The following is a 14,883-nucleotide window of genomic DNA, read 5'->3' on the forward strand; positions in this document are numbered from 1 at the left end:
TTTCAGCTATTTCCTAGACCGATACGATGACTACTCGATACACAAAAACCGATATATCGAAGTGTATCGTATCGATAGACCATTCATTTATTTATCATCCCCAACTAAGTGTATCAAGTGTGACCGTAGCGTACAAAAGCCAATTGATATTGTAACAACGATTTTTCGTCGCTCTGGTTGCTTATTAGAATCTACACTTGGTTAATAGTTTAATATTGTTGTGCGTGCGGTGCACGTAAGTGTGCGAATCCGCTCTACTTGCTGCGTATATCATGTAATGTGCAAAATCTACAAAGTGCATGTAACGTGTGTAACAATCAATTGTTGCCCCACACTCTCTGTGCGAGTGTGAGTGTGACCAAGAGTGCGTGTCTGTGCGTTTGTGTGCGTGCGCGTATAAGGCAGCCAGTGGGCGGCCCATAAGGAGTCTACCTATCATCGCAGACAAACACACCCAGTGTTTTGCAACACAGCAATAAGGATGTATTTGGCAGCTTGGGTCTGAGGTGTGGAGCAGTCGCCGCTGAATGACAAATGTATGTGTCATTGCTATTGGGGCTTCTGGACGCAATTAATTTGATGTTTGTTTTTATTGTGCGTCAAATCCTTTTAAATAGAACCCACCCCAAATCAACTGCCCTTGGCGACTTAAACAACCACTTGGCATAGCGTAAAACAAATTCAATTCTCGTTTAAACAAATACAACGGAACACACACACACACACACACATATGTATACAGACACAGTTGGACAACTGTGTGCAAATAAGTGGCAATAAAAATACATAAGCAAAATGAAAACAAACCCAACACTTAACTGATAACCGCAGACCAGTCGTCGACGTCGTGACTACGACAACTAGCTCCACACGATCGTGCGGGGCGGGTGCTGCACTCCTTCCATATACCCTACATTATTGCCTCCATTTATCCCTCTGGGAGGTGTATATACCTACATATTGTAATACAGTGTGTTTTCGAAGCGAAGAACTCGCACAAATGGGCGTTTGTTATATCGCAAATTTTAGCATTGAATCGTCATACTCAATTTGTTCGAAATTGTTATTTTGAGAACATATTCTCACATTTAAATACCATTCCAAAATCGAGTTTAGAAATCGTCAAAAAGCGGGTTTATTTTTTGCAGCTCAATGAAAAAGAAATGCATATATAATTTAAAGTTGTTGTGTTTTTGCTTGAATCAAGCCTATTTGAGCATTGAATACGAGCTCTATTTTTGTACAATATCCGATCAAAGTCTTGGTTGCCTTTGGTAAACTAGCTAATCGGATAAATAATTTGCAACACGATCTTTACCTTGTACTTGTTAATTTCTCAAGTCAATAAAGTTATAAATAGCAGTCGTGCGAAGACTTTGTTAGCATACTGTATATATTTGTGATCACATCTGAACTATTTTATATATATGTCGTGTATCCAATAAATTATTGTGAGTATTATTTTGAATGCTAACGATTAAGTGTTAGTAAGAATCAGAGAATTTGACAGAAGGTACTGCTATTTAACATAACTGTCCTACTTGTATTAGGGTTGCTACTGAAAGCATGGTGTGAGACAAAAAAGATAGTCTCTGCCGAGCATGGCCCGAGTGTGTTGTATAACGTCCAGTTTGCTATAGTGTTGAATGTTCACTAACAGTACTAAAAGTCAGAGAAGAATATAGAATGACAAGAGCATGAGTAGTATGCTCGAGGACGATGAAAATTATTCATTCTAAAAGTGGAAGTCATAGAGAACAGACGTGCTCGCTCCTAAAAATATAATTATTTTGTGACTATAACGACACTCGGGACTTGCTGTACTGCCAGTATGCCTAATTGCAAAGAAAGTGATTTCTCTGTTCCGACATCAGAAGTGGGATTAGGCGATGCCCCTCCACGAGGCAATTCTGACGATTCGTGGCGTCAGCTTTTGGAATCTCAAAATCGAAATATTCTTGAGATTATTAAAGCAATGCAGATGTCAAATTCAGCATCCTCAACAAAGAAGAGCATCTCGTTGCCAAAGTTCAACCCGGACATTGCAGGCGCAGATGCAAATGCCTGGTGCAAAACTGTGGACATAATACTTGACGATAATCCTATTGAGGGCAGTACACTGGTGATGACCCTCAGCGGCTCCCTAGAAGGAAGCGCCTCGCCCTGGCTTTCTCAAATATGCTATACTGGAATGAACTGGCAAAATTTTAAGGAATTGTTTTTGCAACGTTTCGTGGGAATGGAAACATCGGCGGCAACTTTAATGAACATTTTTAATGGCCGACCGAATGATGGCGAATGCCTCTCCGTATATGCGAGCCGTCTTGTGACCTCACTTTTATCCAAATGGAAGACAGCGAACATGGAGGAAATTGCAGTCTCAGTTGTTTTGGCACATACATCGAAAATCGACAAAAGTCTGCAACGTATGTTATATACGACTAATATTAAAAGTCAAGACGAGATGCAACAGCATCTGAAGGCCTATGCTTATGGAAGGTCAAATGGAGGTCTACAGCCAAATATCCCAATGGAACCAGATCGCAAGAGATCGAAAACATATGGCATTAAATGTCATCATTGTAGAAACCTCGGACACAAAATGGTCGAATGTCGCAAGAGGAAGTATGAAGAAGGCAACGTGTCAAAAAACTCAGCATTACCTAAAGTTCGATCTGCCGTTACCTGCTTCAAATGTGGCGATGCTGGCCACATTGCGTCTTCATGTACGAAAGGAGTTTCTACGAGCGGTGTTGGATCACATGACAAGCGTATAAACATCTGTTGTGTGTCCGAGCCAAAAGGAATCCTGCGTCAATCTGGTGAGCTCGTTCCATTTTGTTTTGACTCTGGAGCGGAATGTACGCTCATCAGAGAGAGTTGTGCCGAGAAATTTTCCGGAAAAAGAATTAATAATTTGATAGTTTTGAGGGGTATTGGAGAAAATCCTGTGTATAGCACTATGCAAATCTTGGCTACTGTTAAAATTGATCAGTACTCCTTAGAAATATTATTTCATGTAATAATGGATAAGTTTTTGAAATACGATGTATTGATAGGCCGTGATATACTCGGATTAGGCTTTGGAGTCTCCATCGAGGCCGACAAATTTGAAATGTACAAAACCAAAACTGTTGATGTACTAATAAAAGTGCCAGATATAAGTTACGTAGAGCATCTGAATAACGATAGAGCATTAAGCAACAGTGATAAGAATCGTCTGCTAGAATTATTGCAAAACTATGCTGATAAATTTATTGAGGGTATTCCTCAAACGCGAGTGACTACGGGTGAACTTGAAATCCGCCTGCTTGACCCAAATAAAACTGTACAAAGGCGTCCGTATAGGTTAAGCATAGAAGAAAAAGAAGTCGTGCGAAATAAAGTAAAAGAATTGTTAGACGCAAACGTTATACGTCCTAGTTGCTCTCCATTTGCAAGCCCAATGCTGATGGTAAGAAAGAAAAATGGAACCGATCGACTATGTGTCGATTATCGGGAACTGAATGCTAATACGGTCGCTGACAAATATCCGCTGCCTTTGATTTCTGATCAAATTAATAGACTGAGTGAAGGCAAATATTTCTCCAGTTTAGACATGGCAAGTGGTTTTTACCAAGTTCCAATACACCCAGACTCTATCGAGCGCACTGCTTTTGTCACGCCAGAAGGACAGTATGAATTTTTGGCCATGCCTTTTGGATTAAAAAATGCTTCCTCGATTTTCCAGCGCGCAATCGTGAGAGCATTGGGTGATTTGGCTCAAACGTATGCCATCGTCTATATAGATGACGTGTTAATTCTAGCGAAGACAAAGGAAGAGGCACTTGAAAGGCTACAAACGGTCTTGGAAAACTTGTCTAGAGCTGGATTCTCATTTAACATTACAAAATGCTCGTTCTTGAAAACAAGCATAGAATATTTAGGATACTTGGTTGAAGCGGGTCAAATTCGACCAAATCCACGCAAGATACAAGCGTTGGCCGAATTGCCGTCACCGCAGTCAGTAACGCAGGTGCGACAATTCATAGGCCTAGCCTCGTATTTTAGGCAATTCGTACCAAAATTTTCTGAGCAGATGAAAGCTTTATATAATCTCACCTCCAAGAATAATAAATTTGTCTGGAAGCCGGAATATGAGGAAATTCGTCAAAAAATCGTATCAATTTTGACTAATGACTCCGTTTTGACAATTTTCGATCCACTAAAGCCAATTGAATTACATACAGACGCAAGTTCTATTGGATATGGTGCTATTTTAATGCACAAGATAGAAAATAGACCCAGAGTCATTGAATATTACAGCAAATGTACGACAATGGCTGAAGCAAAATATCATTCATACGAGCTTGAGACCCTCGCAGTTTACAACGCAGTAAGACACTTCCGCCATTATTTACATGGTCAAAAATTTATTGTGCATACAGATTGCAACTCCCTGAAAGCAAGTATCAAAAAAATTAACCTTACCCCAAGGGTACATAGATGGTGGGCATATCTGCAATCATTTGATTTCAGCATTGAATACAGGAAGGGAGAACGCATGTTACATGCTGATTTTTTCTCGCGCAATCCGTTGCCTACTGATTATAAATCCTCAGCGAAAACGGTTGAAATGCACATAAACCTAGCTGAGATAACCGACGATTGGCTTCTAGCCGAACAGCAACGAGATTCTGACATTGCTTCCATAACCTTAAAATTGCGAAACCATAAGATGGGAGAAGCTATCTCAGCGTCGTACGAATTGAGAGCAGGAGTATTATATCGAAGGATTCAAAGAAATGGCAGCACAAAATGTTTGCCTGTAATACCTAGAGCCTTTAGATGGTCAGTCATTAACAATGTTCACGAAGCCATAATGCATTTAGGGTGGAAGAAAACTCTAGACAAAATGTATGCCAACTACTGGTTCGAGAAGATGTCTAAGTATGTGAAAAAGTTTGTAGAAAATTGCATTACCTGTAGAGTGTCAAAACCACCATCTGGTAAGCTACAAATAGAAATGCACCCGATTCCTAAAGATGACATACCCTGGCACACTGTGCATATTGATATAACCGGAAAATTAAGTGGCAAAAACGACTTAAAAGAGTACATCATAGTTCAAGTTGATGCATTCACAAAATTTGTTCACCTTCAACATACGCTGAACCTTAATACGGAAAACTGCATTAAGGCAGTCAAAGAAACTGTTGCACTATTCGGAGTGCCGGCACGCATCATAGCTGATCAGGGTAAATGTTTTGCTAGCACAAGGTTTAGGGAATTTTGTTCTTCGCAGAAGATAGGTTTACACCTGATTGCGACGGGCGCCAGTCGAGCAAACGGCCAAGTAGAGCGTGTCATGAGCACCTTGAAGAGCATGCTCACAGCGGTTGAGAGTAGTCAGCGATCCTGGCAAGACGCTTTAAAAGACATACAGCTGGCAATAAATTGCACGACAAATCGTGTAACGAAATATAGTCCGTTAGAATTGCTAATCGGTAAAGAGGCAAGGCCGTTAGGAATGATAACAATATCAGATGAAAAAACAATTGATAAAGATTTAATAAGAGCACAAGCGAAAGATAACATGGTGAATAACGCTAAATATGATAAGGCTAGGTTTGATAAAAATAAAGCAAAAATTGTAAAATATAAGCTTGGTGATCATGTCCTACTCAAGAGGGAAGAACGAAATCAAACGAAGTTAGATCCCAAGTTTAAGGGACCTTTTGAGATAATCGAAATACTTGATGGAGACAGATATTTATTAAAGTCATTGACGAGTAAGCGCACGTTTAAGTATGCACATGAGTATTTGCGAGCTTTTCCAAGCAACAATGTATCGGAGGAGTTGATAGATTTGAGAGATGATGAGTGTGACAATGTTGAGGACATTGCTCAAGACACTGTGGCACTAAGAGAGAGTGCGGTTGGGCTCATACACGATGGCTAAGACCGCACCATAATACTCACGCCGTGCACAAGTGCTCGATCATGGCGTGCTGAAGCGGGTGATATTATGGCGGGGGTCAGAGGTTGAAAGACCTGTATGGATCCGCTCCATGTTATCGTTGCTGGGCAGCAAGAGCCTATAGACGTGTGATGACAGAACAACAACAAAAAAAAAAAAAAAAAAAAAAAAAAAAAAAAAAAAAAAAATAAAAAAAAAAATAAAACCTACAATGACCGATGATACTGCTGTTTGTAAAGCTATTCTTAAAGTAAAGTAATGACTAATAAATTTTACCCAACAATTTTGACTATGGCATGATCTAAGCGAAATGTACACACGAGGACGTGTGAAATGTCAGGAAGGCCGTGTCGTGTATCCAATAAATTATTGTGAGTATTATTTTGAATGCTAACGATTAAGTGTTAGTAAGAATCAGAGAATTTGACAGAAGGTACTGCTATTTAACATAACTGTCCTACTTGTATTAGGGTTGCTACTGAAAGCATGGTGTGAGACAAAAAAGATAGTCTCTGCCGAGCATGGCCCGAGTGTGTTGTATAACGTCCAGTTTGCTATAGTGTTGAATGTTCACTAACAGTACTAAAAGTCAGAGAAGAATATAGAATGACAAGAGCATGAGTAGTATGCTCGAGGACGATGAAAATTATTCATTCTAAAAGTGGAAGTCATAGAGAACAGACGTGCTCGCTCCTAAAAATATAATTATTTTGTGACTATAACGACACTCGGGACTTGCTGTACTGCCAGTATGCCTAATTGCAAAGAAAGTGATTTCTCTGTTCCGACATATATATATATATATTCCTGCGTATATGCAAATACCTATACGTATGTGTGTATATTTATAATGAAATTTCCATTGACGTGTGTGAAAATGAAAATTCAACAAAAATTATTTCGCCCGTGTGCTTGCGTGTGTGTGTGTGTGTGTTTATTGTAGCAATTGCCAGTGTCTGGGACGACGTTGTCAGCTCCATGCTAATTATTGTTTTTGGTTATTTACAGTCGCAGCAGCCGCAGCAGCAGCAGCAGCCGCCATGCCAAAACGCAGCAAACGCAATTATAACAACAACAACAATAGCAACAAGAACAGCGACAACAACAGCAACACCAACAGCAAAAAGAACAACATGCAAGTCTTTTAAGTGCGCGGATCAAGCAAAGCCTAGACAACGTCATGAGTCGTCAGGAGCCGTTAGCTTCACAGACTTCCACGTCGTCGTCGTTGTCGCCAGGAGCGATAACAACAATAACAACAACAACAACATCATCATCAGCAGCAGCAGCAGCAGAAGCAGCAGCAGCAGGAAGCACAACATGTAGCAAAATCTCAACTTCAACACCACAAAAACGTGATGAAACCGCGCAGGAGCAGCAACCGGGGTTCATCGATCGCAGCTTGGCCAGCGAAATTGGCGTAAGCGATGCCAGTGCCATATGCGACATTTCGGTCAATAGCAGCTGCAGCGACGCCAGTCCAGTGGCCAAGCGTCAACTGAGCTCGGCTAACTTGTCCCGTATACGTCCACAGTCCAGTTACTCGGCGCGTGTGCTCATCTTTGAGGATTCCGATCATGAGGCAGCCGCCGCAGCCGCAGCTGCTGCTGCAAGTGCTCAGTCGGCGGCCAGTTCCTTTAATGCCAGCGGCGCTGATGCCAGCAGCGGTGTGGAACTGTTGCCCGTATCGCCGGCCAAATTGGGTGTAAATGATAACAGCAATAGCAACAATGGCTCTTCGCTCATACGCAATCTCAATCTAACCAAGAGCTCGTCGGGTGGCCTATCGGGCAGCTCCAGTTCGCTGCACTCACGCGGCTATACGGCGCTGCTGCGCAAGATCTCCTACCAGCAGCACACGAACTCTCTGCGCGCCGTCAGCAGCGGTAAGTGCTTCACATTTTGTGAGTCATCTTATAATTTGGCTTTCTTAGAGGCGTCCAATTTGCTGCGTATGCGTCATTCCTCGCTGGGCAAGTCAGCGCCCTGCCTAACCGGCAACTATTTTCGACACGAGTTGTGCTCTGGTCCAGCGCCAGGCGCAGGATCAGGAGCAGCTAGTTCGGCTGTGCCCACGTCGGCTTCACCGGGTTTAAATATTTCACGCTCTGGCAGTGGCATTGCTCTGTCCAAGCATCATCATTTGCATGGGGTGGTCATGCGAGGCACGTCCTCGGGCGCTGGTGGCAGTGGATCGAGTGGTGTGGCTCATCATCGCCTGAGCCTGGTTACCAATGCTGCAGCCATAGCAGGTGGCTCCCGGGCTCATTCACCCTATTCGGCCAGTCCGGTGGACAGTCCACGTCTGAATTCGCCCATGCCGTTCGCATTTGCGCCCATCAAACGCATCGCCTCCTGTCGTGGGGTTGTCGACGGCAGGCGCTGGTCGGTGGCATCTTTGCCCTCCTCGGGCTACGGCACAACACCAGGCAGCTCCAATTTATCGGTAAAAGCTCATATTGCGTGACACGTACATATTCTTATAATTTGTTTTCTCTGTGCAGTCGCAATGCTCCAGTCAGGAGGCGCTTAATCATTTGCCGCACAATATGCCGCCTCCTGGTCAGGAGGATGCAGCCGCTGTAGCAGCTGGCGCCTGTTGTGCGGAACATTTGAAGCAGCATTGTCCCAAACATTGCGCCTTACTGCTAGCCGCACACAAGCCACAACAGCCGCATGCACCAAAGCTTGCACAGCTGCAGCCGCAGCCATTGAAACCACCGATTGCTTGCATTAACTGCTGCGCCGACCTGAGCGTGGCTTGCAGCGGTAATGCTAATGCCAACGCGAATGCGTCCAATGCATCGATGTCGTCCTTGCCGGGTGGCGGTCGCATGTCTCCGTATTTTCGACCACGTTCCCGTTCGCTATCCAGCCCATCTCGTTCACCCATTGTGGACAATGAGATTGCTGTAATGAATACATTGTATAAGGAGCGCTTTCCCAAGGCTACACAGCAAATGGAAGAGCGCATGAAGCACTTTATCAATGAGAACAAAAGCGCTGCTTGCAGTAGTTTTCGTGATTCACAGCCTATCGTGCGGTAAGTGTTTGATCATCTGTAATGCATCCCAAATATACATATATTTAAATAAATTTCGATTTATTCAGCTTCGTGCATCATCAAGTGTTGGAGATGGCGCGTGATTGTCTGCACAAATCGGAGGCTAAATTGATTACCTCGCAATACTTTTACGAGCTAAGCGAGAATCTAGAGCGTCTTCTGCTGGAGACCAAGGAGAAGTCGCCGGAAGCTGCCGCCGAGCTAAGTGGCGTGATCAAAAAGCTGTTATTGATTATATCGCGTCCAGCGCGTTTGCTGGAATGTCTTGAATTTGATCCGCAAGAATTCTACGAACTTCTTGAGGCAGCCGAGGGACATGCCAAGGCCATGCCTGTGATCAAAGCGGATATACCACAGTATATCATACACAAGCTTGGTCTTAACCGTGATCCTATTGCTGAACTGCAGCAAGAGCTACGTGAAACGCAGCAAATGTGCTCGGAGCAAGTGACCGGTGGGGAAAAGCTGCTGGATGCGCAGCCCAGGGCACTGTTGCTGAACTCACCATTAACCTGTGCGGCCCAGCAACTGAGCAACCTGTCGCTGGATAACATGTCGCTGGACGCTGGCAATTCGGGTGGCAGCGGCACTTGTACGCCACAGCCAATGTTGCCGCAGCAGCCGCCACAAACGCCGGTGGGTTGTGATGGCCAGCCTACGCCTAGTTTTGCATTGGCCATAAGCCAGCTCAATACGTCGGCGGAGGCAGCTGCTGCGCAACAGCAACAACAAGAACAGCAACAACAGCAGCAACAGCAACAGCCGGTGCCACATGAAAACGACTTTGACATTGCCAAGCTGATCTCAAATGGCGCCTATGGAGCCGTGTATCTGGTGAAGCACAAGACGACACGCCAGCGCTTTGCAATGAAGAAGATCAACAAGAATAATCTCATACTGCGAAACCAGGTGGAGCAGGTGTTTGCTGAGCGTGATATATTGTCGTTTGCCGATAATCCCTTTGTGGTTAGCATGTATTGCTCCTTTGAGACCAAGAAGCATTTGTGTCTGGTCATGGAGTATGTGGAAGGTGGTGACTGTGGCACTCTGCTCAAGAACATTGGTCCGCTGCCCGCTGACATGGCTCGCTTCTATTTTGCCGAAACAGTATTAGCCGTGGAGTATCTGCATAGCTATGGCATTGTCCATCGAGATCTCAAGCCGGACAATTTATTAATCACGGCCCTCGGCCACATTAAGCTCACCGATTTTGGCTTGTCTAAAATGGGTCTCATGTCGTTGGCCACCAATTTGTATGAAGGCTACATTGATTCCGAGACGCGACAGTTTTCCGATAAGCAGGTAGATAGTGCTGATCCCTATACCTACACACGAATTTGCCTAATTATCTTAATCTCTGCAGGTTTATGGTACGCCAGAGTATATTGCGCCCGAGGTGATACTCCGTCAGGGCTATGGCAAACCCGTCGACTGGTGGTCCATGGGCATCATACTGTACGAGTTTCTTATTGGCTGTGTGCCATTTTTTGGGGAGACTGCCGAGGAGTTGTTTGCGCACACCGTTAACGATGATATTGAATGGCCCGACAGTGAGGATTGGCCCGTGCAATCGGAGGCCAAGGACATAATAACACAGCTGCTACAGCAGAATCCGCGCGATCGTCTGGGCACTCAGGTCGGCGCATTGGAAGTGAAGGAGCATGTCTACTTTCAAGGCATGGACTGGAATTCGCTGCTACGCCAAAAGGCTGAGTTTGTGCCGCAGCTGTCACACGAGGATGACACCAGCTATTTTGATAGTGGGTAGACCACAGCTCCATTCAAGAGCGCTGCACGAGTCTGAGTGAAAAACATAATTATTTGATATACATAATGTAACTATATTAACTGTTAAACGATGCCCCGTAGTATCTGTCATTATAAGCCTAAGATGCCAATTGCAAACTTATTCACTCGTGCGAGTCTCTGCATCCATTTGCACAAAACATATTAATTTCTTATCATATTTTAAACAGCCCGCATGGATCGCTACAACCACGATCTGGGCGGTGAAGATACCGATGACACCGACGATACGCCCGTCTTTGGTAGCTTCAATTCCTACACTCCGCAATATCGCAAACAGCATTATAGCTGGTCACGCCACGCAACGGACAGCGCCAAAGGAACGCCAACAACGTTGCCTTCGCGGGCGCAGGAAACGGCTACAGCGACGGTGACCATAGCTACAACGGGAGCGATGCCCAAGCTCAAGCCGTCGGCTGTGAGCCAAGAGGGTGTGGTCAACAAGTTCTTGAACACGCCTCAGTTGCGTAAACTGGATGTGAGTATATTGACTGATGGAGATGATAATCAATTGATCTTATACATATATTTTGATTCGATTTCATTTGCAGCTCTCATCCAGTTGCCTAAAGGTGCCCTCCACGCCTGACAGCGAGTATTTGCCGGAACTGTTGCATAACGTCACCATTGGCAACGATGCTGAGCTGCGCATGCTCAAGCATTATTTGCAACAGCCAACGCCAGCGGCTGTGCGTTTGCAGCAGCGGCACAGTATGCCACCGAATACAACGACCATCATTAGCACACCGGCAACACCGCCTCCACCGACACAGTCGTCCACGGTGACACCGCAACCAACAAGCGTGAGCAGCTTTTCGCGCAGCACGCCGGAGAGTTCTCAAACGGACAGCGATGACTTCTCGCCGCAAATCAATCGCAAACGCAAGGGCGTTTGTGCGCGTGACATATTGCCACGTTTCTCCATCTCGATTGAAGATGAAACCATCAGCGCCGGCAGCTCCTCTACGGAGAACATGAATATACGTGAGCAGTCACCTCTGGCACTGCAGCATCAGCCCAAGTCCATGGACAGCAGCAGTGGACCGACTTCATATGGCGTCAAGCATCATCGGTCGCGTTCTATTGTCAAATCTGCGTCGGCGCTGGGCCTTTCGCTAATGTCGTCGCTGGACAACACGCAACTGGCGGCACAGCTTTGTGGCATTCAGTCACCGGGAAGCGCTGGTGGTGGCGGCAATGGCTCCAGCACCGCTAGCTCAAGGGATACATCTCCCTGTCGCGAGCTCTCGCCGCTTGTCACCAATCTCAAGCCACCCATCATTATACGTCGAGGACCGCGTGGCTTTGGATTCACTGTGCACACTATACGCGTCTATTATGGCGACACAGATTTTTATACCATGCATCATTTGGTCATGGCCGTGGACGAGGGCAGTCCCGCGTTTGAGGCTGGTCTGCGACCCGCCGATCTCATCACCCATGTTAACGGCGAACCCATACAGGGCCTGTTCCATACGCAGGTATTGCAGCTGTTGCTCAGCGGTGGCGAGCATGTGACACTGCGTGCTACGCCCTTGGAGCACACCAGCATACAGAGCGGTGGTCGCAAGCGTGACCTCATGCAAATCAAGCTGGCCAAGAAGGGCGTTAATCGCCAGAAGAAGCAAACGAAGCGAGAGCACGACAAGAAGCGCAAAACATCGCTATTTCGGCGCATAAGCAGCAAACGTGCAAACGCCGAGATGCAGCAGGTAGGTTGCGTGGAGCTTATGAGTATTTCACATATATACATATATATTAATCTTTTACATACATATAATTCCAGTTCTCGGCGGGCACTAGTTCACCCACCACGCCATCGGCACGCAATCTATCGCCGTTGGACTCTTCGTATCACAGCAGCAGCTGCTGTCAATCGGCAGCTAACTCCTCATCGCAATCAACTTCACCTTCATCCTCGTCACCCAACACGCCCACCGGTTCTAGTGGTAATGGTAATGGCGCAGGCAATGCTAATGCTAATGCTAATAATTCCGCTAATGCAGCACCAGCTGCTGTCTTGAGCGGGCAGCTGCCACTGCCGCCGGCTAGTCCAGTTGTCTTGCTACCGCATGTGGGCGCCGTTGTAGGCAATAGCGCTACTTCTGTGGGCAATGTGCCAGGTGAGTCGAAAAGCCTTAACTCTTTGTTATAACTGTTGGATTAAACGCGCATTTCTTATTAAGTTTCACCCACGGGCGTAGTGCCACAGCTATATCAGCGTCCCTCAACGCTACATGGTCTTAAGCACAAGCTGCACGCTGCAGCCACTGGGGCTGGTGGCACGGCTGCCAGCGGCAATGCGGGTGCAGGGTTGAAGACATTGCACACTTCGAGCAGCAATGCGCTGCCAAATCGGCGCAAGTCTGTGGGTCATATACCGCTGTCACCTTTGGCGCGAACACCGTCGCCATCGCCATTGCCGTCGTCGCCAACTCGATCACCATCTCCGTTGGCCTTTCCACTGGTGGGACATCAACCTGGCGCCTCCAATACCACGCAATCGTATAGTCCAGGTAGCACGTTGCCCACGCTGCAGACAGCGGTGAGCGCCAGCAGCAAGAAGGCTGGATTTGCACGAACCAAATCAGCAGAACCGAGCTCGCCACTGTTGCGTCGCGCACTGTCGCCGGATCGACTGCATCCGCGCAGTGCAGAGACAAAAATTTCGCCGCTATGCTGCTCACCGCCCATTAAACAGCAAACGCAACATCATCAGCATCAACGTGTTGTGGCGGCCACTTGGCGACCGGCTGCTGGTGGTGCTGGAGTTGGAGCTGGTGGAGCCCCGCAGCAACAGCAGCAGTTAGGCAACAGCAACAGCACTGACGAATCTCAAAGACAAACAACTTCGGCCATAACAACAGCAGTGGCTGGTGGAGCAGCATCCGCTTCTGTTGATAATCAAGCAACGAATAATGCAGCCGTAGCCGGCAACTGTGAGCTTTTGCCACGCATTGCCGAAGAGAAGGATTCGCCTACTAGCATACAGGACAGTAGCAGCGGGTCAGAGATCTTTTTGCCGGCTATTGAGGAGCATGCTGAAGGCGAAACTTCATCGCCTACGCAGACGCTGGAGAAGCCATCGCTCAAAGCCGAACAGCCTGACAAGGCCAAGAAGGCCGAAATGGGTAAGTTTTAATTGTAAACGGCACTAGTTCTTATGCATTAACAAAAATATTCAATTGCAGGTAAAATTAATGCGTCCAAAAAATCTTCGATTACAACGACTAGGCCAGTAAGCGCCAGTGATGTCCCATTAGCTATGGGAGGAAGGGAGCCATTGGCTTCAGCAACGTCAACCACGGGCAAGGGATCAGTAGCTACGGCAACAACAACAGACGCAACTTCGGCTGCCAAGCAGAAGAAGTAGCGCCACAGAACTGGATGTTTGTGTTTTAAATTTCATGTTTAGCGTATCTAAATGTTCAGTCTAAATATTTACAAATCGATACGAACGAAGAGTAAGCGAACAAAGTAGCTGCAGGAATTTGATAACTATATTCAAGGGATTGTATTGAAGACAAGCTTAAATGCATGATTTGGGCAGAACCGTATAAAATTAGCAAAAAAAAAAAATTACTTAGAAAATTGTGGAAAACTAGTAGTATGTAGTCTCGTATCTAACAAAATTCCTAATACAAATTGTAAATTAGTAAAAAAAAAAAAAGAAAAAAAGAACAGGAGAAGATCGCAGTAGGAATGTAAAGGCGGCAGCAGGCAATTATCAATATTGTATTTGTATATAAATGTATAACATTGATAGAATTAAAGTTCAGTAAGAAGAATGGAAACGCCCAAGAAATTTAACGCAACGAGCTGGTGAACAGCTGAGTAAAGTAAAGCTAAAGTACGTAAATAACACAAAGCAGCTTGCTCAGTCAAATATTCGAGCGTTTTTTTGCGAATCTATAATCTATGCCGAATTCAATATATATTGTATTAAATAAATGTTATATGTGTGTATTCGAATGTTGATTAACCAATTTAAATATGCATGCTAGGCGCCAACATTTCAATTATGCATTTGTTGTAAAATATGGTCACACTGCTG

The 14,883-nt window shown here is 45.5% G+C and overlaps 1 protein-coding gene across 4 annotated transcripts; it reads left to right on the forward strand.

Moving 5' to 3' along the window:
• Window positions 1-116: 116 nt before the first annotated feature.
• Window positions 117-14,795, forward strand: dop (microtubule-associated serine/threonine (MAST) protein kinase dop). Of its 4 annotated transcripts, none has more exons than XM_070208629.1 (11): window positions 117-594; window positions 6,968-7,845; window positions 7,894-8,405; window positions 8,464-9,002; window positions 9,071-10,325; window positions 10,387-10,783; window positions 11,000-11,307; window positions 11,381-12,541; window positions 12,616-12,952; window positions 13,016-13,960; window positions 14,021-14,795. In XM_070208629.1, the coding sequence occupies exons 2-11, from the start codon at window positions 7,140-7,142 to the stop codon at window positions 14,200-14,202; spliced, it is 6,342 nt and encodes a 2,113-aa protein (XP_070064730.1). In that variant the 5' UTR covers window positions 117-594; window positions 6,968-7,139; the 3' UTR covers window positions 14,203-14,795. The 4 variants fall into 4 exon arrangements, with proteins under 4 accessions (XP_070064730.1, XP_032290507.1, XP_032290508.1 ...); XM_032434616.2 differs by having other exon boundaries at window positions 117-536; XM_032434617.2 differs by having other exon boundaries at window positions 117-274.
• Window positions 14,796-14,883: the final 88 nt, after the last annotated feature.

Source organism: Drosophila virilis, chromosome 3 (genome assembly GCF_030788295.1).
Source record: "Drosophila virilis strain 15010-1051.87 chromosome 3, Dvir_AGI_RSII-ME, whole genome shotgun sequence".
NCBI lineage: Eukaryota > Metazoa > Arthropoda > Insecta > Diptera > Drosophilidae > Drosophila > Drosophila virilis.